Here is a 27,689-nt window from a genome sequence, read left to right on the forward strand (position 1 = left end):
ACTAGAGAGTGGGAAGCACAAGGGAAAGCTTCCTGGACTTTTTGTTTCAGTAGAGTTGAAGAAAATTAAGATGTTTCATGTTATTAAATTTCACAAGACAATATTTACTAAAATGAATGTCTGCCTTTCTTCCACCACCTTATCTGATGCTCCAGAGCCTTTTGTAAAGATGCTCTAGAAATTTCCTGTTACAAAATACAGCATCACTCTCTGTGTTTGGAGAGGGGTTGTTATCTGGAGGTTTTGGAGCAACAGCTATAACAACACAATTTGTTTCAGGAGGTATTTGTCAGTTCTTTATGGCAATGATAACTAATTTATTTGCTGTTCGTGTTTCAAGCTCACTTCTCTGAATGTTGGTTTGACTTATTAACACTAGTATTGACTACTGAGAAATAATTCAAATATCACTAATATGTGCAGACAAAGATACAGAGAAGGGGAAAAAAAAAGGTAATACAGTAAACTCTGTTGAATTCTCAATAAGGGCCTGATTTGTCACTGAGCAAAACTCATCTTTTATCTCTGAAGATTAGAATTGTAATAGTGCTGAGATTTCTTTGCTACTTGCTCAGGTAAGTTGATTTATGGTCTCTCATGAATGATCCATTAGCATTTTTCATGCATTGTGGTAGTTAAACTTTCAGAAGACAGAAAGATTTCTTGAGTGTTTCAGAGTCAGGGTTTATCATGAAGTCACTCAGCTGAACAATGAGGCAGATGAGAATTGTCATGCCTCATCCCTGGAAGTGTTCAAGGCCAGGCTGGATGAGGCTTTGAGCAGCCTGGTCTAGTGGAAGGTGTCCCTGCCCATGGCAGAGGGTTTGGAACCAGAGGATCTTCAAGGTCCCCGTCTGACCCAAACCATTCTATCATTCCAAGATTATGTAGGAGTCTGAAGAAGAGCAGACCAGAGCTCCTGCATTAGAACTTGGGCCTGTTTTTCTTTTAAATATACTCCGAAGACATAACAAATAATTAAAGCTTAGCAACGCAGACATAGTGGCTGACAGTGTTAGTATTCAGTTTTGCCACTCTCATTGGAGGGAAAGCCCTCCCAACTACCATTCCAATGTGCATTAATACCAGGAAGACTACTCACATCACTAAATCTGTATCTTTATCTTGCTGCTGTATCTGCTGAATCAGTTTTTACTCAGAGATGCCACTGAAGGATTCATTATTTGCAATATTTAGGGTAGTACAATGCTAATTAAATCAGTGAATATAGCCTCTGGATGGAACGTTGAATTGTGTCCTAATTTCAACCCCAAAAAATTCTAAAAAAGTAAAATGATAAGCCTTTTTTTTTTTTTTTTTTTTTTGCATTTTTTCAGAGACAACAAGCAAACATTCAAACATTCCAGTTTCATGTTTTAATTTTTTGGGTTTTTTTTTGGTTTGGTTTTTGAATTATTATTTTAATTTTGATTTTATTTTATCCTTAGCACAGTCTTGCTAGATGCAAACACTGAAAGCTCTAGGCAGATGAAACAAAATCATGAGCAAAATATAAATTGCTGGAATGGTCAATGAAAGCCTAGAGTAGGGCTGAACACAACCTGAGGCAAAATCAAGTAGTTGTTTATCTCAGCTTCTTCCCACTCCAGTGTGAGAACTGTATTTTTTGTCTCATCCACAGAAGGAACTGCTTACTCACTGCTTTTGAAAACATTATATTTATATATACACATATCTTTACTATGTATTTACTAAATTATGCAATATAGAATCCCAATGACACTGAAATTTATTTAGCCATAATAAATAATTATTTTTTTAGTCATAATAAATAATAAAATTTATTTAGTCAGTAAAGTTTCCTTCAGCTTTCAAAACTAGTCCTTAATTTGGTCTGATTTTCACAGACAACAGGGAAAGAGTGGTCAGAGGCAATAGGATGTTGTGTAGGTGTTTTTACTTTTCCAAAACTGGGAGGACAGTAGGGAATTGAAGGGTATGAACTCTCAGAACTCTGCAGTAACTTCTGTTTTGTTGCTGATAGAGTTCTTCCCTCAATCCCCTGCTCGTGTTTGTCTTAATACATCAGGTCTTAATTCTTACTTTGAAATTTTCAAGACATGAAAGATTTCTCCTTATTTGATTAGATCATACTTAACAAAATGGAATCATTATACATTAGTAATGAACTAATTAATTGTGACAAATTGCATAGCTGCAACATTTGACTCTTCCATTGCTCTGCCTTAGGGGTTACACTCTTCTCAGCAGATGATGGATAATTTGTCTGCTTTTTCAGTTTGTTGGATGTTGTCACAAAATGTGAACTGGATGCCTTTGACAGTATTTTATGCTTTGCTGTGGCATAAGCTGTCAAAAAGGGAGACAAGGGATATATACCCGATGATTACTCACTAGGTCATGCACCTGAAATCTCATTTTGCAAGAAAGATTGTCTTTGGTTATGAAAAAAATTGTCTTTGGTTAGTCCTACAATGTTTCTTTAAGTGCTGTCCCTGAAGCAAGCTTGTAGGAGCTTGTTATCCAGAACATTTGTATCTTGCCAGGTTTTGTCTCTCTCTGGTAGATGACTGAAGGAATAAAATAATTTCTTGTTTGTTTCTGAAAAAATATGTATGTCTTATTTTAATAAAAAGAAGTTGTTTTGGCATTTAATATTTTTTATTTTTTGACTTCAAAAGAAATAATTGGGTTGGGTTTTTTCTGTTTGTTTTTTTGAGTTTTTTTTTTATTTTTTTTATTTTGTTTTTTATTACATTCTGCCAATGATAGGAAGCCTGAAGATCAGAAATAAAAAAACTTTGTCTCATTTTCATATTATACACTGGAATAACATAGCAGAGGTTTTAGTGAAAAGATGTCCACTTGGAGCAGGTGGGAAGCTGGCCATTAGTCTAACAGAATATTTGTATCAAGGAAGCAGTTGGTTTTCAGATAAGTTAATTGTTAAATGTGTTACAGTTTGTTTGTATGTCTACAAAAATACATGTTTTGTGTGTTTTCTACCATGCCCAGGCTCATCTTGTTGAGTAAGTTGAGTGTCCTCACCTTGCAGTTATAATAGATAAATTGCTATGTTCCAAATACATCTGCTGCTACAGATAAATGGAAATTGTGAGGTGGCAGCGTGCATGAGACAGAATGACACTCCCGAGTATGAAGTGAAGTGTTGATGGTTGACTGTGAACTTCTTTGCCATTGAAAAGCAAGTTGTTCTCACTCTCAGCTCCTAATTTATTTGACCATTATTGCTGCATGAGAGCTGGATCTGTCTGTCAGGACTGTAGCTCAGATCAGAAATGCCCTTTGTGAGAGACAGTTTGGCCCAAGTTACGGCAGCTGAGCCACCTTGAGCTTTCCTGAGCTGATGATTTCCCTCTGATGCAGCCCAGCCAGAAGGTGCCCTCTCACTGTGCCCCTGGCCTACATCTGCTGGTAGGGGCCATTCAGGCTACAGCACAGGGCAGATGTAGCAGAAAATAAAATCTCCAAGTCCTGTATTGCAATATATTGCAAAATATGCAATCCCACCAGCAACTTCTTCAATATACATAGCTGATTCCATTGCCCTGCACTTCAGGCTGATACAGGTAAAGCCTCTGAAAGCAGGGTTAGTTAGAAAAGCAAAGTAATGAGTTTTTTACAAGCTTTCTGTTGCCTCATTGGTTCTTTTGCTTGTTGAGTTTTTTGGTGTTTTGTTTTTGTTTTTTTTTTTCCCCTGAAAATTCTATGAAAAAAATAAAAATAAAGAAAGGGTTTTTCCTCCTCGTTTTGTTGAAACAATTGCTGCAATGGGCTGTTAGCAGACTGGTCCATTATTTCCCTGGAGTACATCCTGAATTGATGCAGAATGTCAGAGCACAGTGGGATTTAACAGGTGCTGAGCTGCTGGCATTCAGTTTTGTTTCTTTCATTTATCAAATATGAAAGGTAAACATGTGTAGAAATGCCTGTAAAAATGATTCTTAAGTTTTGTTTATTTCACTGTGTATTTATGACTCCTACACTATTTTTTTTTAAAATGCAGATTCATACTTTTACATCCTCCTCCTTTATCCTGAGAAATATGGCACTTTGAATCCTTCCTCCCTGATTTTAATTTAAAATAGCTGCTTAAAATATTGTATGACTTCAGGGTTTTTTTATAATATATTCTTAACTAATTTGTTTCTGTATGCATTTTTTCACTCCATAGCAATTGCTCCAGCTGTTTCTGAATTTCCTTAACACATTGTTTTCTCCCTAGTATTGGACACAATCCATATAGAAGCCTTTAGAAACCTCAAACTCAGCAGCTTCTCTCATTTTAAAGACTCTGTTTATGCAGTATTTACTCATTCAGGAGGGATTATGTGCCTTAGTTAAATATGGGAGGCTAAAGTAACTAAAATGTAGTACACTTTAGGCCATTATGGTAGGAATTTATAACAAGATAAAATTTCTTCTTAAACAGTAAAGTAGATATAAGTTGAAATGTCTTTCTTCATCTCATTCCAGTTTTCTGCAATTTTACTGCCTTGTCCTGTGGTTGTATATTCATAAAGTAAATTGAAAACAAGGAGACCTTCAGCAACCACATGTTTTTAAAATTTATTTTTGTCTGGACATTGTAGAACAAAGAATTTCTATACTGAGTGATTAAAGCAGCGAGTAGAGAAAATTTAGATGAATATATATACTCATGAGACTACTTGTGACATGGAAGCAGACAAAAACAACTACAAAGAACCTTAATTTTACTGTGTTCTCAAAGAACCTTTTGATTTTTTTTTCTTTTTATTATTATTTCAAAGGCATTCAGATTCTTATGAAGTGATTTATAAGGATTTTTTTTTTTTTTTTTTTTCATTTTCTTAAAACGTCTAAAGCAATAAGCCCCAATTCCTAATATTGTCATCTGCTTATTGGATCAGACTGACAAAATACTATGTACACAGAGAGTGGCTGAACATTGCAGGGTTACAGTGTTCTGAAGATGAAGGATGAAATCGGTTCCCTGGGCACTGAAATTTTTGTCATTAACTTCAGGGAGGGCAGGATTCACAGCGAATGGAACACAGCTTGGCATCTCAGAGGAACGGGACTGGGACTCTGTGTATCCTTCCTCACAGTAAATGTTACAGGAGAAAAAAATGCCCGTGTTTTTCCTTTTGTAAAGGGACAGGGAGAGTCTTTATTGCAAGAAATAGAAATGGCTTCAGAGTGAGAAGCACCTCTGTTTATACAGGCAGCAACTTTTTTCAACGTTCTGGTACCCTATGGCCCCCAATCTTTGAGAGAGGAGTTTTATTCATATTTTCTCTATATAATCTGGAGAGCAGCACCAAGCCATACTTCCTTAACAGTCAAGGTACAATACCTATGATGATGCTAGGGCCGAGAATAACAATTTCAGCTGTTTTTATGTTCTGGGAATGCATCATTCAATTGCATATGGTAATGATTTTCATCTGTTGGAGACAGGGGGATGTTTCCTTGGGTAGTTGAATTTCAGAAAACATTGGTCCACTTTCTCTTTGGACCAGCCTTTGACCAATAAGAAGAAGAAAACAAGAAAGAATGTTTGTAGATATTTCAGTATTTTTAAATTGCAAGATTCATCCTTGAGCAGATTGGAATACTGATGAGGAGCAAGAGCTGTCACATCTTTACCAGCTCAGGTGGTGAAACAGACCTTGTCTCATCATCATCATTTTTCTCACGTTTCCTGCTTGTGTGCTGTATTCCCCTCACACTTGGTGTGTCTTAGATTTCTGTTGCCAGAGATTTATTCAAATAAAATAAACCAGCCTGCTATTGCTTAATATTTAATATATATGTGGATAAGATTAGAATCCATTAACCAAATCCTTTGTATTACTTTAATATTTCTTAAACTATGTGCTCTCCATATATTACCTATATAAGAATATATTTTACAGTATAAAATTATTAAAAAATAATTTTAATACTTTATAATATAGACAACACACATATGTATGTACTCTATTTAGAAATATATATGAAGTCAATATAAATATCCATAGTTCATTTGCAATAATTTAATATTCATTAATTAAAGATTAATAAGTGGGTTTGCTTCCAATTCTTGCTCTGCCATTAACTCTGTATAAAAGTGCATTTTTGCAATAACTAAATTTAAGCTTCTAAACGGCCATTTCCTTTATTTGTAGCAAAGGGTGACATACCAAGAGTAGGGCAGCTTTTTGCTTGAAAAATCCAACTCTTAATCTAGCTAGCCCATGTCATTCCTTTAATAAACTGATCAAGCTCAATCTTAAAAGGTCTGGGCTGATAGCTGGTGTCTCAAAGACAATTTTAGGACATTCTGCTCTAAAAGAAACCTTCTAATTTCCTTTTCTAATTTATTCTCAAGTACTTTCTACCCATTTGTTGTGCCTGTTCCATCCTTACTCCTACATACCATTTTTGAGGGGGGGCTTGCTTTCTGACTCATTTTTTAGGTTGCATCACTGAACCTCTGTCTGCTTTCAGAGGACAGATTTTCTCTTCTTCACAGTCCATCTTAGTGGCCATTTTCAGCATTTTGTCCACTAGCAGTTCATCTCTTTGTCATGATGGACAAATCAAATTTGCAGGATCCCGAGCAATGTGATGAGTGGTCTTTATTTAACTGTACTAACACTTCTCTATTTTTGCTGGAGTTACATGTGCTTTCCAGTTTGCCATGGCTGCAGAGAGGATAGAAGGAAATGTTGATGGATGTTGTAAGAAAAACTAAAAACTTTATAAGAGGTGATCTACATAAAACCAAACAGGATAGCATCCAGTTCTGAATTAACTGTTTTCAGACAGCAATTAAGACAAAATATGAATGAAAACACCAAAATAGTTAAAAAAAAGCAGAAAACATAAAGTAAGAGAGCATTTTTGCATGAGTTTGTCTGTTCCTAGTCCTTTTCCTTCTCACTTAACCCAGCTATTGTTTGGGATTTACTGATCTTTTAAGGTTCTCTAGTGATTAGGAAGTTATTGAAGTGGTGGTACTGTGGCAGAATGATGATGAAGTCTGGAATTGCTCCAGAACAGAATTTACAGACAGTCTTTTGATTGGTTTTATTTGGTTTTATTAACACCTAATTAATTCTTTTTTTTAGAGAGAGAAGTCTTCATTAAAGATCAAGCATATCTCTGCAGTTACTTTAATTTGAATGTCACTAGGATATCCTTTGAAATGCTAACAAAAAATTAGAGCAAAATAAAGGAAGAGCCAAGTTTATATGAAATATGTGGGTGTTTTTTTTTGATATTTAATCCCTTATATTTTCATAAAAATACAACATACTAATCTCTTTGTATTTTTTCTCATTTTTTTTGTTTGTTTGTTTTGAATTTTTGGGGTTTGGTTTGGTTTGGTTTGGTTTGGTTTGGTTTGGTTTTTTTTTAAGGAGGAATTACTTTCAAATAGAGACCCTACTTTGAAGTAATCTGCAAAACTAATAGCTAATAGTATATAAATAATTTTTATAATAATAAAATAATAATAAAGATTTAGCAGGTTCTTAGACTGTGCATATCCCTAGAAAATCTGAAAAGTCCTCTAGAACCACTCTAATGACCAGTATCTTTCACACATTTTGTCTTCTTGCCATCTTCCCAGAAAAAAACCTTACAACACTGTGTGTTTGACATGGAATATTATTCCATTCTGAAATACCTCCTGGCATATTTTGAGATGAGAGGAAGCAAGGCAACAATGTGTAAGATGCACAAATGCTGTTGTCAGCAATGGGTTGCAGTTTAGAATATGGGTGTCTTTTGTGTTACGCTATGGAATGGTAATACATTCCAGACATTAAAAGAAAATTAATGAACTGCTAAGGAGCTCCCTTCTCTTCTCCCCAGTGTCTGTGTAGCTGCCACATCAGGGAACAGTAGCTCACATATTTTCAGATATAGGAAATAGCTCTCAGGCTTTTCAAATAAAGTTGTTCTCTGTCGTGCATGCAGGCCAGAGCCTCTACATTGAATAAATCATCAGAAGCGTATTCCAGTCCTTTTAAAGAAGGCACAGCAGTGCTCCCTATTTTTTATTGATTGCATTTGCAGGGGAAAATTGAATTCATTCCTTGTCAAGGCCCCTAAACCTCATATCATAAAGAAGAAGGAAAAAAAGAAAAGATGGATGGAGTTCAGTGGAATTAGCCATAAAGAATATCTTTCATATTGTGTGATGATGAATTTTATTTTTTCATCTTGCTTGTATCATGTGAAAGGTAGCAGCTGATGTACTCTGAAGTAGTAATCTTCAAAGACTTCTTTTAGCAGAATTGAAAATAAGCTTATTGGAGAGTTTTCTCCAACTAGCTTTTCTGCCAATTATCAGTCAAAAGTTCGTTCCTGTATGTAAGTTATCTTAAAGAAAGACAAGTAGATATACAGAAGTGTGACTGTAACACCTATAAACTATTTATTTTAGTAAAATGCATTTTTTTTTCAAACAAAAAATAAATTTTCACTGTATAATGGGGGTTAATATAAAGTATTTCTCCAATTAGGGTGTTCTGATAGGTGCTATATTCTCTGCTATGAGCTAAAGAAAGCACCACGGCTTTGATTTTTATATGCCAATTGAAAATCAGGATATTTTATAAGGAACCATTTGAAGAACAGATTTTTTGCTGATTAGGACTGGGTTTGCTTGCTTTTCTTTGGAAAGTTTCAAATCCATTGCTGTAGGCTTTAAACCAGAACTCAGAGGTATTGGTTTGAAATTACCTATTACCAGTGATATTGCATTCCAAAAACAAAAACATAAAAAAAGGGAAAAATAAAAAAAAAAAAGGACTTGATTTACAGCTTGTTTTAAAGTGCAGGGTGTATGCTTTAGCAGAAGAAAAACATTAATAGAAGCTGTGGAAAAACACTTAGAAAAATAAATTTTTCAAACTAAAATTCCCAGCATCCTTTTCCTCATTTATTGGTAACTGGATTAGTTAACACAGATGTAGGGGCATTCTCTATCAAGTATACTCTAGATAGAGTGAAAAAACTCAACCAACAAACCAACAAAAAAACCCAAAAACAACCAAACAACAAAAACAACAACAAAATAATCGAGACACCCAAAACAAAACAAAATAAAACAAAAAAAAACCCACAAGATAAAAAAACAACTTATTGAACAGAGTTAGTTTGAATAAAATAGCAAATACAAATAGCAAACCTCTCTCCAGGAATGATTGTTTTAATGATCATACAATCATTTATTTGCATACCAGTCCCACTAAATAAACTGTGTTTCTGTTCCAAACACATTTTTTTTGTCATAATGAGAAAGTGAATTAAGAAGAAGGTGATAAATGTTGAACCTGTCATGTGTTATGGTTTATTACAGAAATGAGAGCTGGGCACTTAACTGTGAATTTCTGGGGTGCAGGAATATCTGTTTCTGTGCTTGAGAACAGATATATTACAAGCTGTTAGTAGCCTTTTCCCACATTTAGTAGTTTCCTTCTGTTAAGATGCTCTGTTGCTTTTCTTGAATTCCACGTTATTTATATTTTTAATTCCAGCTTCATGTCTTGTTGCAATTTCTTGGATTTCTTTAGTCTGTCATATTTATCTCCAGGAGAAAGTTATAGAGGAGAAGGAGGAAGGGTAAAGTGGGACATAAATAATACCATAAAACTCTTAAATTTCATTGTATAGCATCACTTCCCCACAAATACTACATACAAGATCTAGTAATTCTTATCACTTACTTTATAGCCTAATCTCAACAAGTCTAATAAAGTGCTAAAATAATCAGTTCTATTATATGGATTCAGCAGTTCAGTTTTCAGTTATTTTACTATCTGTAGACCGTCTCCTTTTTTGTTGTATGAGTTTATTTGTCATATATATTTGCATATACATGACTGTGTATGTGCAGAGGTGTGTGAATACATGTGTAACTCTTTGCAATACATTTATGGGTGATATTAAAATCATAGAATCATGAAATATGCTAAGTGGGAGCAGACCCATCTGGATCATTAAGTCCAGCTCCTGACCCTGCACCATGTGCCTTTAGAGCATTGTCCAGATGCTTCTGGAACTCTGTCAGGCTTGGTGCTGTAATCACATCCCTGGGGAGCCTGTTCAATGCTCAGCCACCCTCTGGGTGAGGAACCTTCCCCGATACCCAACCTGAACCTCCCCTGACACAGCTCCTTGCTTTCTTCTCGAGTCCTGCCACTGGTCACGGGAGTGAAGAGATTGGTACCTGTCCCCCTGAATAGGAAACAGTAACATGAAACAAAAGAAAAGCTGAAAATATCTTGTCTACCTGAGTGACAGAGCTTCTAATGACGTAATGGAGCCACTTCTGGAAGCAAGATCTGACGCAAAGTCAAGTTTAGAAAGTCCGTACAATAATTGCACAGCAGGTCAAATGGGATCTAAGGCATAATTGAACTGTAACCATTTTAAAATTATAATTAACATCTCATGGTGCCTCAGGGAATTTTTCTTCTTTAAGTAAACATATATTTATTTATAATTATCTACTTGACAAAAAGAGAGGTATATAATACAATCTTATTGCTCACAGGAAATCTCAAGAGTTGGAAATTTAATTTGATATTTCTTCAAAAAGCTATCTCTTGAGATAGTAATAGCTTAAAACTACTCTGAAAAAAACCAGATAAACCTTTCTGCAGAATACATGGTGTAGCAATTTTCTCCTTAACCTTTAAACACAGGCCTATAAAATTTAATGTTGTGATCTCATTTCTCTAGTACCTTTTAAGAGCCTTACTTTGGAAATGGGCTGTAAACCATTAACTTTCAATCCATCCTTATTTTTATCTTTTTTTTTCATTGTAGCAGGGGGCTAGAATGTGGACCTACTTTCCAAATTTTGCGCTGTTATGCCACTGAGGTCGTTTAAATGTGAACTGGTTTTATTTCAGCTTGACTTGCCCATTTTTAAGAGAAGATGAATGTTCCTTCCTGCATGCAATACCATAAAATAAGCAGGATCTGTATGGAAAGTGGCAGTTTTCATTGGTTTTATACCTGCATCTTTAGGTCTTTTTAAAAAGTTCAGGTGTTTTTTTTTCCTCTAGTTTCCTTTACACTCCTGACTTGATGATCTAGGTGCTTCAATTTAAGAAACATTGCTTTAAATCCCAGCATGAAACACAAAAGAAAAAATTAGTGACCAAACCATCAAAAAGCCCTTGTTTTTCAAAAATACCTGTGCATTTGAAATTGCCTAAAATTGGGGGATGGGGAGAATTAATGAAATGCAACTGATTTAGGTGAAAAACATTATTTATCATAAGCTACATCATAAGGTGTTTTGTATCACAATAAAATTTCATTGATTACCGAGTCTAGTAAATTGATTCTTTAGTGTAGCAGTATTCATAATTTAATGTTCAATTTTAAAGTTTCCCAGTATATGTATTTCTCAAGAAGGTATAGAACATGTTAAAATATTCCATATCAACTTCATGATATAAGCCATTTGATTGATTAAAACAAGTATTGGTACAGGACAACTTTATGAATGTAAGTTTCTGTGTAACTAGCAACATAGCATTTAGTGGAAATGTGAATTTTCTTGTATTTTAAGTTAATTGTGGAGTTGACCCAACTCATGAATGTTAACATTCACTTTGCTGTTCTTACTGTCAGAGCCCAGATCTCTGAATGTTAAAATCTATTTTGTGTGTGCTAATGAGCACTGCTGCTCATGCAGCCCCACCTTAACTCTAGCAATAACTCATGAGGGTCTTTTTCCCATATGATCCATTTTGAAAGGGACATTTTTGTTACATGTATATTATACCTGCTTTTGTTGATGTCATTCTGCTTGTTCTTATTGTAGTGCACTATAATCACCAAGCTTCAACTTTATATGCTTGCATTTATTTTTGTGTAAAAAGTCTTCTCTGTGATTGGGAAATGCAATTAGAGTTGCACCTCAGAAAGGAAGTATTTGTAGAAGATATTGTCTGTGCAAATAAACCAGGAGTCATTGCATGCAAATAATGCAACTGGAAGACAGTGTAAGGAATTTAAAGAAAATACCCAAGGAAGAGTGTTTCCTAAAATTTAATTTCTGGATTAGTTAAATTAAATTTTATTGCTTTCTCAATATTCCAGCTTGCTTTTTGTAGCCATTGCTTCCCATATTAGGATGTGACTTTAATAATAATTTGTTATTATTTATAATTTGTTCTTATTTGTTATAGTTTAATAATACCAAATTTGTTTTTTCTTTGACAGCAACAATAGTGTTGAATGAGCTCAACTGGACGGCAGCACTGGATGATGTGTTCAAGCGGAACAGGGAAGAGGACCCCACTTTATTGTGGCAGGTTTTTGGTAGTGCCACTGGCCTCGCAAGGTATTACCCAGGTAACTGAACTGTCCTAGACAGCTGTCCTATGCCATATACTGTATTAAAAATATTCTGAATTATCTGTGAGTAGTGAAATATAACTAAAAATTGTTTTTTTACGTAGGCACAGTTTCTTTATACCAGAATTAAACACTGAAGGACTGTGAAATTATTCTAGTATAAAGCTAGTATCAGGGGGAAGGAACTGGGAGTGAAATATGTAATTGGTATTTTTTTTCAGAAAGATGAACAGAAGATTATGTCCTTTGAAAAGCTGAGGAGTTTATTTTTTTCTATTATTTTCTCTATCTTGTGTAAATAGTCAGTAGAATATTTGCAAGTGAGATTTTTGTACTAGTCTAGTTTTAAAGACAGTGGCCTGGAAAATAGACATATAATCATATTTAACATCAGTGAAAATGTTAGTGCACCACTCTATGTTCATGTCTCTCAGAATCCACAACCTCTGATAGGTACATCTTTGCTTTTAGAGCTAAGGTCAATTCAACTAGATTATTCTATCAGCATCTCTTTCACCAGCCAAAGAATCCCATCACTTGATCACACTAATTAATTTAAATAGATCAATATTTTACTGAATCTAGATAGTAAGTAGCCTGAATTTGACTTTTGTTGTTTGCTGTCCAGTGGAAAGCCTTGTTTCACTGCAAGGCCTGTGCTGCTGCTGCTAAGTGATGCTCTTATCAATGCCTGAATAATATGTCCACTACACACAAGACAGTTGTGTGAATCATGTTGACTCATGCCTAAGGAAGAATTTTGAGAACCTTTCTCTTCTGTTTACACAAGATTGTTTGTGTTTCTGAGGGCAAAGGGGATTATTCTAAAGCTGTTATTGTATCATTAGCAGGAGTGCTAGCACAGGCAGGGAAATAGCCTCAGGCTAGTTTACAGGAAGAATATTTCATAGCACTTGAATCCTGTTTGTTTTGTCATGCTGCATGATCATGAAACAAATACAGGGAGATGCTGAAGAAAAAAAAAAAACAACTTGAAAATGATAATTTATTATTTATTTTGTTTTCTGACTCTTCCAATGCTTTTGGGATCTGTCATCATATCTGGGGTCAGCATTTCTCATGGCTTACTATGTGATGTTTTTTCCAGTACTGAAAAAGAATGTTTCTTAAATATATCTCCATTCCAATCTTCTAGGAAATATTATTTCACTTGAAAATTAATCCCATATATTAAAAAAAGAGATTCTTAAATCTAGCTAACCTGTCTGCTCCAGGTGTTCACCAACACAACATAGGAGCCTCATAATCTGTGTTCTTCCTTAGAACACCTATATAAATGGGAGTTTTTCTCTGTTTTGCAAGTGCAAATGTTACATGTAAATAATTAATCTAAACACAATTTTAAATTTAGTGTAAAGCCCAGGTACTCACACCTGCTATTTATCCCATAGCTAAGTATTTAACAGCTGCCCAATCCTGTCAGAACATAACTTCATAAATTCCTGAGTAATTCTTAAATGTTGGACATATATACACAGTGTGGAGCAGTCTGATACTCTGTAAGTTATATGTGTTGTTTTGTGCATCTGCTTCCCATTGTAGCTCATATTGGAAAGGCTTTTACATTTTAGATTTATAGAATAGGTCCTTGTGTAAGGTTCTCCATCTCTTTCTTCTTGTAAACTTCTTCTCAATTTACTGATACAGCAGATGTTCTGAAAATTAATTCAGGTTTCATAAGTTAAAGTGGATGCTATTCACATTTTCATTTTGAAAATTACATTATAATTTGTAAAACATTGCTTCTTTATATTGGTCTTTGTTAAATCTTTTTCAAAGTGATGAATTTTTCCTTAGTGACCATATTTTTGAAATAATTTGGAAATTTTAAAACCCAAAATTAAAATGCATATAGAAGTCTGCTCATTAATTACTATCTGAAATTTATTCACTCAGTCTTTCTTCACATGTTAAAAAAAAAGTTCAGTACCTCTAAACTACAAAGGGTGTTTTCAAACACCCTTTTTTTGTGTTGAGTTTTTGTGTATTAGTGTTTTTTATCTGATATTGTTCCAATGCTTTTAGTCATGGACAAAGGGTTCATCACTTCTGTTCTAAGGATGCTCTTGGGCTCTCTTTTCCACCATAGTAACCAGCAGCAGCATGAAGGGATCTTTCTATGTGCAGCCCTGTAAGAAGAAAATATGTTTAAAATATGAATGTTTGAGCCACCAGCATCTCAGTCTTGCCCTGTCACTTGTGGTTACATTGTTCTCCCCACACTTGGGGTGATGAGACCACAGTATCCCCTTTCTCTTACCCCCAGTTCCATCTACAGTCCAAATTCCAGTGGGTAACCACATTTGGGGAGGGTTGGGCTTCGGTGGGCACAGATGGGCAGCTGTGCACATTTCTCAGTTGATTTTAGCAATGTTTAAGCCATTAACCATTTCAGTCTCTCACATTACAATCAATATTCTCATTAGTTTCAGTGGCAGCATATTTTTTAAGAGAAATGCTAAGCTCAGTTACTCTACTGGTGATCATCCATTTTGAAATGAAGATGCCAAGAGCAATTTTGAGATTTCTATTAGCTTCTCTATGAGCTCTGAACAAGTCAAGAGTAAGTAAACAGTAATTTAATAAGAGCTCACAGAGAAAAGCGCATATTTAGTGCATGAAACTTTAAGAAGAATGTAACCATGCTCATTCATATGTTTCAAGGCACAAATCACAAATTAGTCTTTCATCCTTTTTAAGACCAGCCCTCAGTGATCAAAGGCCTCAACAACCAAAAGGAAATTCAGGAATTAGGATACCTTGTTCCCAGGGGAGGAGAGTCGAGTTAGGTATTATTTAAACAACTGGACTCAAAGGAATGCCAAGTAAGTTTCCCTTAGACACTAAACTGGGAGGACTTGTTGTCTCCCTCTAGGGAAGAGAGGCCAGTTTAATACAGAATAAACAGTTGCACAAAATCTGGATATTTTATGATAATTTTGTTATTGTTGTGGTTGTTTAATGATTCTCAACTATAGTTAAAATATGTCAACTTTTTATAACAAATGAACAGACTGACTCATAAAATTATCAAGTCATTGAAATGAAGAAATAAATATATGAAAAAATTTAATATTTTTAGATAACTTGATATTTAGATAAATTTAATATTGTTTTAAAATATTAGAAATTTGCAGCTTTTGTCCTGCAAGCAAACAGTTTTCTGTCATTAATGTGTAACTCAAGAGTAAGAGCCAGTTTTTGAAAGTGCTGCAAAAGGAAGCTGAAATGTACTTTGTGGGGCTTTTTAATGCAAACCCTACTAAAATTCAGCATTATGGAAACAGTGAACAAAACCAGAGGAATTTCTTAGGTAAAATTGTGAGTCACTAAGTTCAAAATTTTGATTTTCTCTGATAGGACAAGAAAACACAAATGATTATAAATGTTGAAACACTTTCTCCTTAGTACTAGTAGATGTACATCTACCTGCCTAATTATTCAACTTCATAAGTCTAATTCCAGAACCCCGTATTGGTTTTTAAGATGACATTTTGAGATGACACTTGACTAATTCTAGTCCAGATAGAGGGTTTCAGTAATTTTTAGATTCAAAATAAAAGCAGTAATCTGGCAGTGTTTTATCAAGATCATTGAAATAAGCAATTGATCCCAATCCAATTCAAACTTTTTTTTATAAATCTTGAATCCGGTGCCTGTGGGCTTACACATGTAGGGTTTTGTTGGTGCTGTTTAGACAGAAAGGTATTTTAATATGGATCAGGTTTCAAATTTAATTTATAATTAACCACAGACCACTGGACAGATCTGTTGCTCAAAAATAAATTAATTTAATTAAAAGAGTTTAATATGATTTGACAGATATTAAATTACATTTTGTGAGGCATCTATCCAGGTAATTTGAATGCTAGGTTTCAGAAAGCAGCAATCTAAAAGAACAATTTAATATAATTATTTTGGTGGACTATGTGGAAGTGTAGGTATAAAGTAACCAGTTCCTGTTTTAATCATGAAATTCTTTTAATTATAGACATAATTAGACTTATAATTGTTAATCAATGTTTCATTAAAATACTGCAAAGGGAGGCATATTATTTTCACTGTAGCAACTACTAATTAAACAAACTTTAAAAAAAACTTTGCATTTATGTGTCTTTTACCAGATACCTCCTCCTTCTGTTCATTTCTGGGGGTTTTTTGTGCTTTTTTTTGGTTTGTTTTGGTTTGGGTTTGTTTTTTGTGGGTTTTTTTATTTGTTTTTTTGTGGTTTTATTGTTTTTCTTTGTGGGTTTTTGTTGGTTTTTTGTTGGTTGGTTGGTTGGTTTTTGTTTGTTTGTTTTTTTAATTGCAGACAGCAGACATTTATTAGCAGTTAAATATGATACATGAGGCTTTCTAGTTACAGTAATAAGTCCACTTAAGAAAAATTGGTTGCATAGGATTACTCAAATGAAGACACAGTCCTGATTTAGATGAATGTGTAGTAAAAAAACTGTTTGATCAGCAACACTGACTCAGCTCTCTCAGGGAAGTACACTAAATAATAATTTTCCCAAGGGTTGTACTAGAAAGGGTAATACTGATAAGGAGACTGACAGTATTGATAATTTCAGATTTCAGCTAGTGAGTTACAAATATCCATAACAGTGGCAGGATGGTGCATGAGTAGATTCAGCATTTTTTATAAGGAAATTCTGAATTCTAGGCTCAGTGGGACAGTATTTGATCTGATCCAAAAAGTGGAGTCAGTTCATAACAAAAATAAAACTGAAAAAGAAATACTACCCTGTCCCCAGCTGTTCCAAATTTTCCCAATACTACCTGGAAAATTAACAAGGACCTATGGGAAGTTCAGCTGAAGACTTGTGTTCACAATATGGTATTTCTGGCAAAAGGCCTGTCTTCCAGTCTCCCCAGCTTCTGCATTGATCTGTGACTTCTCTCTGTTTTCTTTGTGGAGTCTTTTTGTTAGGGGTCTTTTATAGAGGAGAAAGCAGTGTCCAACCTGTAGCTCCACACCTTTCTCTTATCACACAAACTAGACACACATCCTCTTGTCCTCTTCATTTGACCTGTATTAGAGAAGAATTCTTACTTTAAGTATGTCTGATCATGTCTTATTCTCAAATATAGGTGTTTCCTAAATTCATCTGTTCCCTCAGTTTTATCTGTGTTATTAAACAGGGTGAGTCAGAGTTTTATTGGAGTTCTTTAGACAGCCCCACAGTGAGACTGAAGGGACAACATGTGCTGGCAGCTTTTCCCAATGGGCAGCACTGAATGCTGTTTTCTTAAATTCTACAAAGTTCTAAAGTTCTCCAGTTTTGTTCCAGGAGACTTTATGTTCTCCCTGACACCTGGATTACTTTGTGCTATACTGCATGTCATACATATGCTGCATGGCATATAAAATACAAGTTTTCATCTTCAAAACTCTTCTGGTTAAAAAACTAATAAAAACATCACAGTCCTCATTTTGCAGATAAAAGAACTGGTATAGAGAGATAAAATAGCTTCTTCAGTGATACTCTGAAGGTTAGATATTCAAGCCAGGGATATGTACAGCAACAATTTCTTTAATATTGAGTGTGCATTTATCTTCATTAACTCATACTTGAATTCAGTTTAAATGTCACCAGGCCTAGTAATCTCCTCTGGATGTTTGTTTCCCTTTCTTTACTGTAGATTTCCTCTCTATTTAGTCTTCCTTTGTTTATCTATAGTATAAGTAGGTATAATATGAGAGAAAAAATATATTAGAGAAAAATCTCTTTGCATAGCTCATGCCAGTTTTTACTAGGATATTCTATGGAATTTGAGCTCATAAGATATTAAATAGAAAAATTCTCAGATAAAGAAAGCATCAGTGATGATTTTCCAAAAAAGTAATCTTGTCCCTAAAGTCTTTAAACTTTGGTATTAAAAATATGGATAGAACAGAACTATCTGAAAAAATTACTATCTCTTATGCTTCATTAAAAAAAACCAGACAAAAAACCAAACAAAATACAAAACAACCAACTTAACCTGTTTCCAGATGTTAGTCAAGCAAGTTTCACTTAGCAACTAGAGCATTCCCTGCTTAGAACAATTAATAATAGAAGAGCTTTAAAAATCAATTTCTAATAAAATAAAATGGTATCTCTCCAAATGAAGAACTTGCTGTGCACAGCTGCTCTTGTGCTAACAATTAACGACAAGCAATAGTGTTGTGGCCATGATATTGAACTCTCCAGAGAAAGTAATTACTGAGACTGATACTAAGGGACTGGAAAGCCTAAAAAAATCCATACAAAACGAATCAAAAGCCTTGAAAAACTGAGAACTTCACTCTTTTTTTGCAAAAGGTTTTATATTTTATAGCTGCTCATTCCTGTTAACAGCTCAACATTTAAAGCAGCCTTTAAAGTAGACCAACAAAGTAAAACCACAAACACTTTCCTATTAATGCAGCTTATAAATTATCAATTAATGCAATTAGTGTGTGTGCCTTGGACACTTCTACTTTTTCATAGAAATAAGCCTCTTTGAGTGTTGTTCACTTTTTTTTTTTGTTTCCTTCCTTTGAAATCTGGGAGGGAGGAACAGGAACTGACATGATTTGGATCTAAACATACCCATCATAGAATTGTTGGTGGATAAGACCTTTAAGATCTTATCTTAAAGATCTTAATCTTTTAATGATTAAGTGCAGCTATCAACCCTGCACCACCTCCACATTCACCACTAAACCTTGTCCTCAAATGCCAGATCCACATGTTTTTTGAACTTCCAGGGATGATGACTGCCTTTATCAATGCTTTACAGCCCTTTCTGGCAAGTGTTTTTTATTAATATTCCATCTAAATCTCCACTGGCACAACTTGAGGCTATTTCCTCTCATCCCAGTCCATTGTTACTTGAAAGAAGAGATTGACACCCATCTCACTACAACCTTGTTTCTTGATATGAAAAATCTTACAGTAAGTTCAGTTATGGCTCATTTTTCAAAACTGGTGTGCTGAATTTCGCAGTTACACAAGCAGATCCACCGAGTTACAGGATAACGTGCTATTTCTAGTGAGTCAATGAAATTACATCCCACATTTCACCATGCCTTCATGCTGAAATTCATGCTATCTCTGTGTCTTTATGATACAGATTTAAATCACCAGAATTTCCTCTATAGAAGAAAGAGAAAAACCACAACAGACCCACCAAAAGAGCTTGTTGCTTCTTCTTCTTCTCAAGCTCCGATACTCCAGCCCTCTTTGGGGACATGGTTGGTAGCCCAGGTGAAACTAATGCAAAGCAACACATTTAGAATGAAATTCAGTTTATACATGCAGAAAGAGAATTGTTTGCCTCTGAAATAAGATAACAGAAAGAGGTTCATTTTAAGTGGCAGACTGCAGTATGTATTGCACATTCTAATCTCTTTTGGGCTTTTTGGTACATTGGGACCAAAAATCAATAGATTTGTTTGTGTATGGACTATTCCCATATCAAATCTTTGTTTAACTGATTCATGGTAAAACTGAGTGCAGTATTGCCCATAACATAATTACCCATTACCACATGGGTAATACATTCAAAAAACCTCAAGATTATTATCCTCTCTTTTCTGTATTGTGATGATATTATGAAAGTTACAGAAGATATGGCACAGACTTGTCTATGTTAGATAGATTTTACCTGAACACATTTTAAGGTCTTGGCAATTTTCAGTCACTAGAAGACAACCACAAGGGAATGGCTGCATTCAGTCCTGACTGAACATCTGGCATGGTAGCACAGAGTTGGTCAGTAATAATCTCTACCTTGGCAGGATGGGAATAAATACAGTTATTAATACAGTTATTAATACAAGGCAATATTTTGATACAGATATCCTGAATACTAATTACAGCAGTCAAAAACAGTTTGTGATGATTAATGTTAGGGACTTTTAAATTTATGACTGTTTCTTGGTTTTAGTTACCATGTCTCACGTTTTACTGAAAAACGTCTAAAGAATTCTACAAAATTGCTCCTGCTACACTGAAATTCAACTGATTTCTTTCTGAGTAGAAAATTGAGGAGTATAACATTTCTCAAATAGTTTGGGCTACCACATATCTGAATTCAGTTTTTTTTCCACATAAGTTCACTAAGAGAACCATGAAATATCAGCAAAGTATATGCTATAACTTGTACCTTTGCTCCATCTGAGGAAGACTTAGCTGAATCTGGCTCAGGGAATTGAATAGTCCATGGTTTTGATTGTTTTGAATATCTACATGAATATTGAGAGATAGCAGATGGAGTTTGAGTCAAAATGACGCAGTCTGAGATTTGATAATTGGTATTTGTTACCTATCTTATTATCAGCTTTTAGCCTCTTTTCTCAAATGTGTTAAAAATGTAAAGGGATGTAAAGCTGTTAATAATTGATCTCTGCCTCTGTTCCTTGCACATGCATACTTAACCAGTAGAACAGGGCAGAACTTTCAGGAGAGTTTCCCTCATGACACTCACCTATGCCTCTGGAATCATCTCATGAATTCAGAATGGGAGGTTGTAGCCAAGGTCTCCCTTTCCTAACAAATATTTTCATTTACTCTCTACCATGTGATAGTCTCTATAGTGTATTAATTGGTTCTGCTTGTAATCAACAAAGCTGAGGATTTCTACTCTAAATGTGCAGAAATAACAGAAAAACATGGCTTACTCTTGCTTGAATTATATCCAGTCCTGTATCTCAATAATGCAAACAGAAGTGGGAGGGTTATCAAACCAAATGAATAATTTATAAAGTATCAAATCTATCCACATGCCAAACAAGAAAATCATCAAAAGGGAACATGAGTAAAGCCTAATGTATGCACCAGAGAACTGTGCAGTGTTGGCATAGTTCAAAGATATGAAACAATGAACTGTGGTGAGGCTGATTTCTTGAAGATATTGGTGAACCAGGTTCCAAACCACCTTATAAAAATGTAATAAACAATAGATTATATAAACAAAACTGTGAATCTCAAAATCCTTGATCAATTTAATTTTCTGAGGGAAAAGTGTGATCATATTTTTTGTGTGTTTTTCATTTTGCTTGTATTTTAGACCACATAATAGCTTTTGTCAGAAAGATATAAGCCAGTTTCCTCACATGGCTTTATAATGTGTCCCACATATGGACCAAAAAAGCAGCACATCTCTTTCATTGGTCTCCAGGCCTTCTAATTATTTCCTGTATAATTATAAATGCATACTTACTTAGTTTTGCAAAGAAAATATTTATCATTTTTCAAAAAGGTTTTTTTAAAAAATATTAAATTAGGATAAATTAAAATTAATCAGTGGAGATCAAATATCGTAAGGGAATTTAGTTTCCCATTAAAAACAATTTCTATAATATCCATAAATACCCATAATTTTACTAAAACCAGTGAATACATTTCAGGCCATTCAAAGCTGTCTAAAATTAAAAATGTTATTCCAGATAGAGACTAGGATGAATGCATAATTTATTCATGTTAATTATTGAGGTTGAAGAGGGAATTCAGCGCTTCAATGTGAATGAAGTTTTCGATACTAAGGGCTGAGTCCTTAGATAGGTTATGCAGAGTCTTGCAGAGGCTTTCTACTAGATTATATAAATTGTTGTAGAAACCATCAGAAAGATCAATAGAACAAGTTTTCTCATTATACATTATAGATCTTAATTAGTGTATGATCCAGCAGCCATTAGTATCCAGATAAACCATGCAGTTGTGGAAACTTAAGCATGTAGAAGCTTGTTAAATTTTTTCTGGAAAGAAAATAATATATTTATTAGGAAAAAACCCAACTTATTGTCATATGGAACAGGAAATAGTGGTTTAACAGCATGGTAATAAATAATGCTTTTAAAGACCTTCTCCAGATATCCCTGAGGCTGCTGAGTCATTCCAGGACTGTGTGTACTGAAAGAGCCATGCTACTGAGCACAAAGTGGAATTTAGTTGTTGTGTTCACCACTGTGTCTATCTACCCAAAACAAAAACTGTGTTAGCATTCACAGCAATCTGCAGAAGGAGCAGGCAGGCTGTAAGCAGTGTGCTGAGTGCCTTCTGCTCAGTTTATTTTGTGTGTAATTGGACTGTTATTAGAGTTTTTAGCCTAGTTCTGTTGAATGGCTTCCTTTCCATTGTTCTTTTTGACCTTCTAATACAGATGTAGCCAAAAAGGGACAGTTTGGGCCTCAATGCAATTCAGACTGTTACTGAAAAACTATGGTATAACTGGAAACTTTGGTTTAACCAAAGGAATTCTGCTGTAGATTAGTTTGGGAAAAAAAAAGTATTCATAGCCTTCATTTCACTGTCTCAACTACAAGTTTTGAGCATCCTCTCCATATCTAAAAAATAAAATCAAATAAAAGAAGGAATTTTGAAATGTGTTGTGATTTTTATTCCAGTTAAAAACCCATCAAGTGTTTTTTATACAGTCGTTTGGTGCTGTTTGAAATACTAGGGGAAGTTTAAGGTATTTCAAATTTTAATATTAAGTGTTTAAGTTGGTATAAATTTTGCTTCTTCATATTTCTGAAAGATTTGCCACATGCTGTTTGGTCTAAAGGCCCTGTTTCTGAAGGGCTTTCTGTCAAGAGAACTAGTGATGGTGTCAAGGGTGTGATGTGCATTCCTGTCAGGTGGTAATACATTAACTTGTATTTGTAGCTCTCAAATTTTGCAGAAAAAAAGTAGCTGAATTATTTCTCATGGTTTTCTGTTGCACAGCTAAAATGAAATCTTAACCCATATTTCTGTAAATGTTAGTTTAGCACTTAGAAAAATTACCCTGTAGTTTAAAGTAGGATGTGAAGATTGTGATATCAGATGAATTCTAGCTAAATGATTCTGTAGGTAATTGATGTTAGCTGAAGGGCCATTCTGTCATTCTGTCTGTAGAACATTGATGCACTTTTAAATGATTATCTCTGTCAGCATCCACTGTCACAGTACTATATGAAGATGATGTTAGAAGGGCCATTCTTCAGCTCCTGCATTCAAATTCTCTTTGAACCGCCATCCTTTTGCTTTACAGAATGCACTTATGGAATTGAACTTATCTTCTGTGCAAAATAAAGTAACATTACAAGTGTAAATTGAATTTTCTCTGTTATTTTGAAATAAATCCAGATCATAAATTGAGATAATTCTCTGTTTATGAAGGCTGTCCAAAATACATGGCAATTAAGAGGGACACATGTGGTAGGGCATAGCCTTTTTACTGACTGTCACTGAAAAGGCTGGAAGTTTTGGCAAAGATAAGGCAACCTTGGTCAGTATCTGGAATTATATTTGCTATTTTACCTAAACCACTCATAATGCAAACTGAAACAAGCACATTGCATGCAGATTATTCAAGTCTCAGGGAAATGTATATGAAAGATGGATTTTGATATGGAATTACTATGGAAGGGATAGCCTGGACAGAGATAAAAAAATCCATCATTGAACATGTGCTCAGTGGTTCATTGGACATTAATCTTGTAGGATCATAAAATTCTGGTGAATTTTACCTGTGCATATCTAACTAATGATACATAAGTTAGAATTTTGACATATATCTATGTCAAAAAATCAAATTCTCTTATTCCTGAGTATTTCAAATGCTTTCATCCTGTCAGGTCCCAAAGGACCTGCCAGGTGGTCTAGTCCGAAATCACAAACAATACTGGAATAGATTTTAAGGTTCTCCTGGTGTGCAACAATACACAGTGTTCTCTGTGGCTGCTAAATGTGGGTTACACTCACATGAAAGGGTGCAGTGAGTGATAGGCCAGCTCATGGTTTGGTCTCTTAGGAAAGGGTTCATTCTGTAAAGTCAAAAATAGGCAGCTACTCAAAGCTGATGGCTTATTTTATATTCATGGGTAGAGATATAATTCTTCCATTTTCTCTTAGGTATATGATTTTTCAGGAAGAATCTTGGACCTGCCTATATATTTCTTTATTTCCTATACAGAAAATTGATTGATGTCAGGAAATAGCTCCCCCAAGGCTGTTGGCATACAGTGAGAGAACAAATTGCGGAACATTATCTCATTCCCTGTAACTTTTCACATTTTTATTTGTGTTCATTAAGCTGTCACATGGTTTTGAAAGGCTCTTTTCACTTTTCAGTAAGGAAATAATTCCTGCCCTTGCTGAAAATTATTATTATTATTAGGTAAAACCTAGATTAAACACTTGATAAAGGTCATCATTCTTAGCATTTTCTTTTCAGAGACATAAATATTTACATCTCTTTTTTTCCAGAGAATATGCTATTTTCATGTTACTTTTCGAATCTGCATTTTTAGGTAAACCTCTTGTTTCAGTGTTATTATCACTACAATTATTTAGGCTCATAACTGAGATAGCAATATTATATACAGCAATAATTAACTGTTTTTCAAGTTAAATAAATTTTAAAAAAGTTGTTTCACTATCTGAAGTTTTGTGGTTGAATTTTTGGTTCCACTGAAATCAGTGGTGAGTTATAGGCAATAACTTTCTTCAACACACTTGGCCATATATATTCATAGACCATATACATACACATATACATATAGATACACATATAGATACACATATACATATACATACATATATGTAGTTTTACTGTGTTGTATTATATGGTTATATGTATAAGGGTGTCTAAGTATTTCAACAACATTACACAAATACAGACTTTTTTCATCCATATGAAATGTTGATATTTATACTGTGCAAAGTTTGTGGTACTGATTCATTACATTGTTGTAGTTAAAACATTTGAGATAAATTTTTATACTATTTCATAATTTTTTTTTTTCTTTTTAGCTTCCCCATGGGTAGATAAAAGTCGAACTCCTAATAAAATAGATCTGTATGATGTACGCAGAAGACCATGGTAAGCCTTCTTTTTAAAGGTTTGGTGTATATATATACAAATCACTTTCTAAATATTTCTGTTCTGTTTCTCTTTGTTTTTAATGGTACTTAATCTTAGATGTTATTCTTTTCTTTTTAAAACTAGTTAGTTTTTCTAAATAAACAATTTTCAAATTATACTCCTTGTTATGCAATATCTGCTACAGTTGTTGAACTATTGGATTACATAGACTTTTCATAAGAGGATAACTATCAAATAAGTGTAAGACAGTTAAAACTCTGATTTTGTGCCAAAATCAGTTATAATCCAGAGTATTATACTGAACCATTCTTCTAGACTTTTGCAAATATTTAAAAAACGTCTCAGTGGTTTAGACCAGCAATAAAATCACTAGTTGTATAAAAGATGGGAGAGCGGTGGGATTACTTCTTATGATTTTTTTATGTAAGCCTCTCAAGACATAAAGCATTTTGATACTTGGATATAGTTGGATATATTTTTTTCAAAGGACTAAGTATTTCTGCCTAAGCTGGGCTGAGTAATAATTCATCTGTCATCAAGATCTTTAGCTCTGAAATAGCATTCCTACTTTTCAGTTATGTGATAACAGTGAATTTTGATTAGTGTATCCTATGTCCAGACTACCTTAATGTGGTTTAGACTTAGATTTACTTAGGAGACACAGCAAGAGAGGAATTGACACCTAGATTTTGAATTAGCTACAAGAGGATTTTGTTGGTTCAGCTAGTTTGACTGTCTAGACTAGACTGTCTAGTCTAGACCACAGTGTGTCTTCCATCACACAAAAAAAAATGTCTATGCAAATTTATGTACTTCATACCATTTATATATTTCAGGTATATCCAAGGAGCTGCATCTCCCAAAGACATGCTTATTTTAGTGGATGCGTAAGTGTTTAACGTCTGAATATTGACATTAGCAGGATAAAAGTACTTTGATACATTGAACAAATCTCAGTCTGCTGAAAAATAGAGAGAATTAACAGGTCTTTGTATGCAAGTTTCAAAAATCTTGGTATGAGCAAAATAAATATATAATAGAAAATAGTTACAAAAATCCCAAACCACACATGAAAATTATTTAAATTGGAGGCAAGAAAATGTTTTTTTAAATCACTTCAATATTTTTATGTTTTCAACTTACTAATTACTGGAGCAATCAAGTTGATATTTCTCATGTGCATGCCAAGAATTTTTTTTAAAGCACAAACCTACAAACGAAGCATTACAATAGATGTGATAATGATTTAATGAGCCTGAAAGATAAGAATGTGTGTGGACTTCGTTTTTTTTTTTCACAATACAGATTTAAAAATTGCCAAGTTTTTCTGCTACAAAGCATTGCTAGAAAGCAAGCAAAGAAATGAATAAAAGCTTTCTCTCTGCTTCAGCAAGGCTTCCGTGGTGTAGGCAATGTTGAGGGACTGAAGGGAGCATTGAACCTGACGTGTCAGATTGCTTTGTGCTGAAAAGCTTCTCAGGCATAGAATTTGCATTTAATGTTTTTACTTGTGGTGAAGTGCTTTCATATCAGCAGTGAGTTTTATCAACATTTGTTATTTCTTCACTTCAGCTTAGGTTTTTGCCTTGAATCAAAGAAGCTGTCATTTGCATCTCTGGAAATCCAGAGCTGTAAATCTGTGTGTAGGAGTATCAAATGTTTAGATAATTCATTGTCTGAAGGTGGTAAACTCAGATTTCTTGAAAAGGAAATGAATAAAGGATGTTGCATTATGACCTCATCTAAGGCACAGGACAGAAACTTTGTATGCCAGTTTTGGACTTACTTTAATAATTATAAATAGTTTAATAATATTAATGATGAGCTGGAGAATTCAGAAATTTGAAAATTTTAGTGTGAATGTTGGTGGGAGTTCTGGTGGGTGCTCTGTATTTTCTTTTAATGTTAATACATAATATTTGCTGAATTCAACTTTTCTATTGTGGGTTTTTTTAGGAGTGGCAGTGTCAGTGGATTGACCTTGAAGCTGATTCGCACATCGGTCATTGAGATGTTGGAGACCTTGTCTGACGATGACTTTGTGAATGTAGTTTCTGTGAGTATCTGCTCTTTCCACAAAATTTGCCTTGTCAACAAAGCCAAAAGCAAATTACTTTTAATACCAGATGTGAGACTTGAATGTTAAGCTGCAAAGAGACTTAAAATACATTGTTTTCTTATAAAATAAAATGTATGTCCTAGATTTGATATTATATATACATGTGAGTGAAGGGCAAAAGTAATTTAAATGAACTCCTGCATAGCCAAATTCTCCTTTCCAGTATAATTCTATGGTCTGTATAAAACATCTCCCATTAGATTGCTATATGGAAATCCTCTTGAAATAATTGCTGGTTCCCAGACTTTCCACAGAGAAGATATTTGGATTGCTCATGTTGTTTGATGCATAATGACAGTAGATGTGGAGCCATATATCTGACCTCCCAAGAAATGTTTCTGAGAAGTTCTAC

At 34.3% G+C, this 27,689-nt stretch overlaps 1 protein-coding gene across 6 annotated transcripts in view; it reads left to right on the forward strand.

Moving 5' to 3' along the window:
• The window catches only part of CACNA2D1 (calcium voltage-gated channel auxiliary subunit alpha2delta 1), a 361,272-nt gene that overhangs the window by 235,482 nt on the left and 98,101 nt on the right, over nt 1-27,689 (forward strand). For all 6 annotated transcript variants that reach the window (XM_086886615.1, XM_086886616.1, XM_086886617.1 and 3 more), the window contains exons 7-10: nt 12,223-12,354; nt 25,146-25,215; nt 26,055-26,105; nt 27,175-27,274. In XM_086886615.1, the coding sequence (XP_086742741.1) occupies nt 12,223-12,354; nt 25,146-25,215; nt 26,055-26,105; nt 27,175-27,274 (353 nt within the window). The remainder of the gene's footprint in view (nt 1-12,222; nt 12,355-25,145; nt 25,216-26,054; nt 26,106-27,174; nt 27,275-27,689) is intronic.

This window comes from Cyanistes caeruleus, chromosome 4 (assembly GCF_971803275.1).
Source record: "Cyanistes caeruleus chromosome 4, bCyaCae1.hap1.1, whole genome shotgun sequence".
In the NCBI taxonomy this organism is placed as follows: domain Eukaryota; kingdom Metazoa; phylum Chordata; class Aves; order Passeriformes; family Paridae; genus Cyanistes; species Cyanistes caeruleus.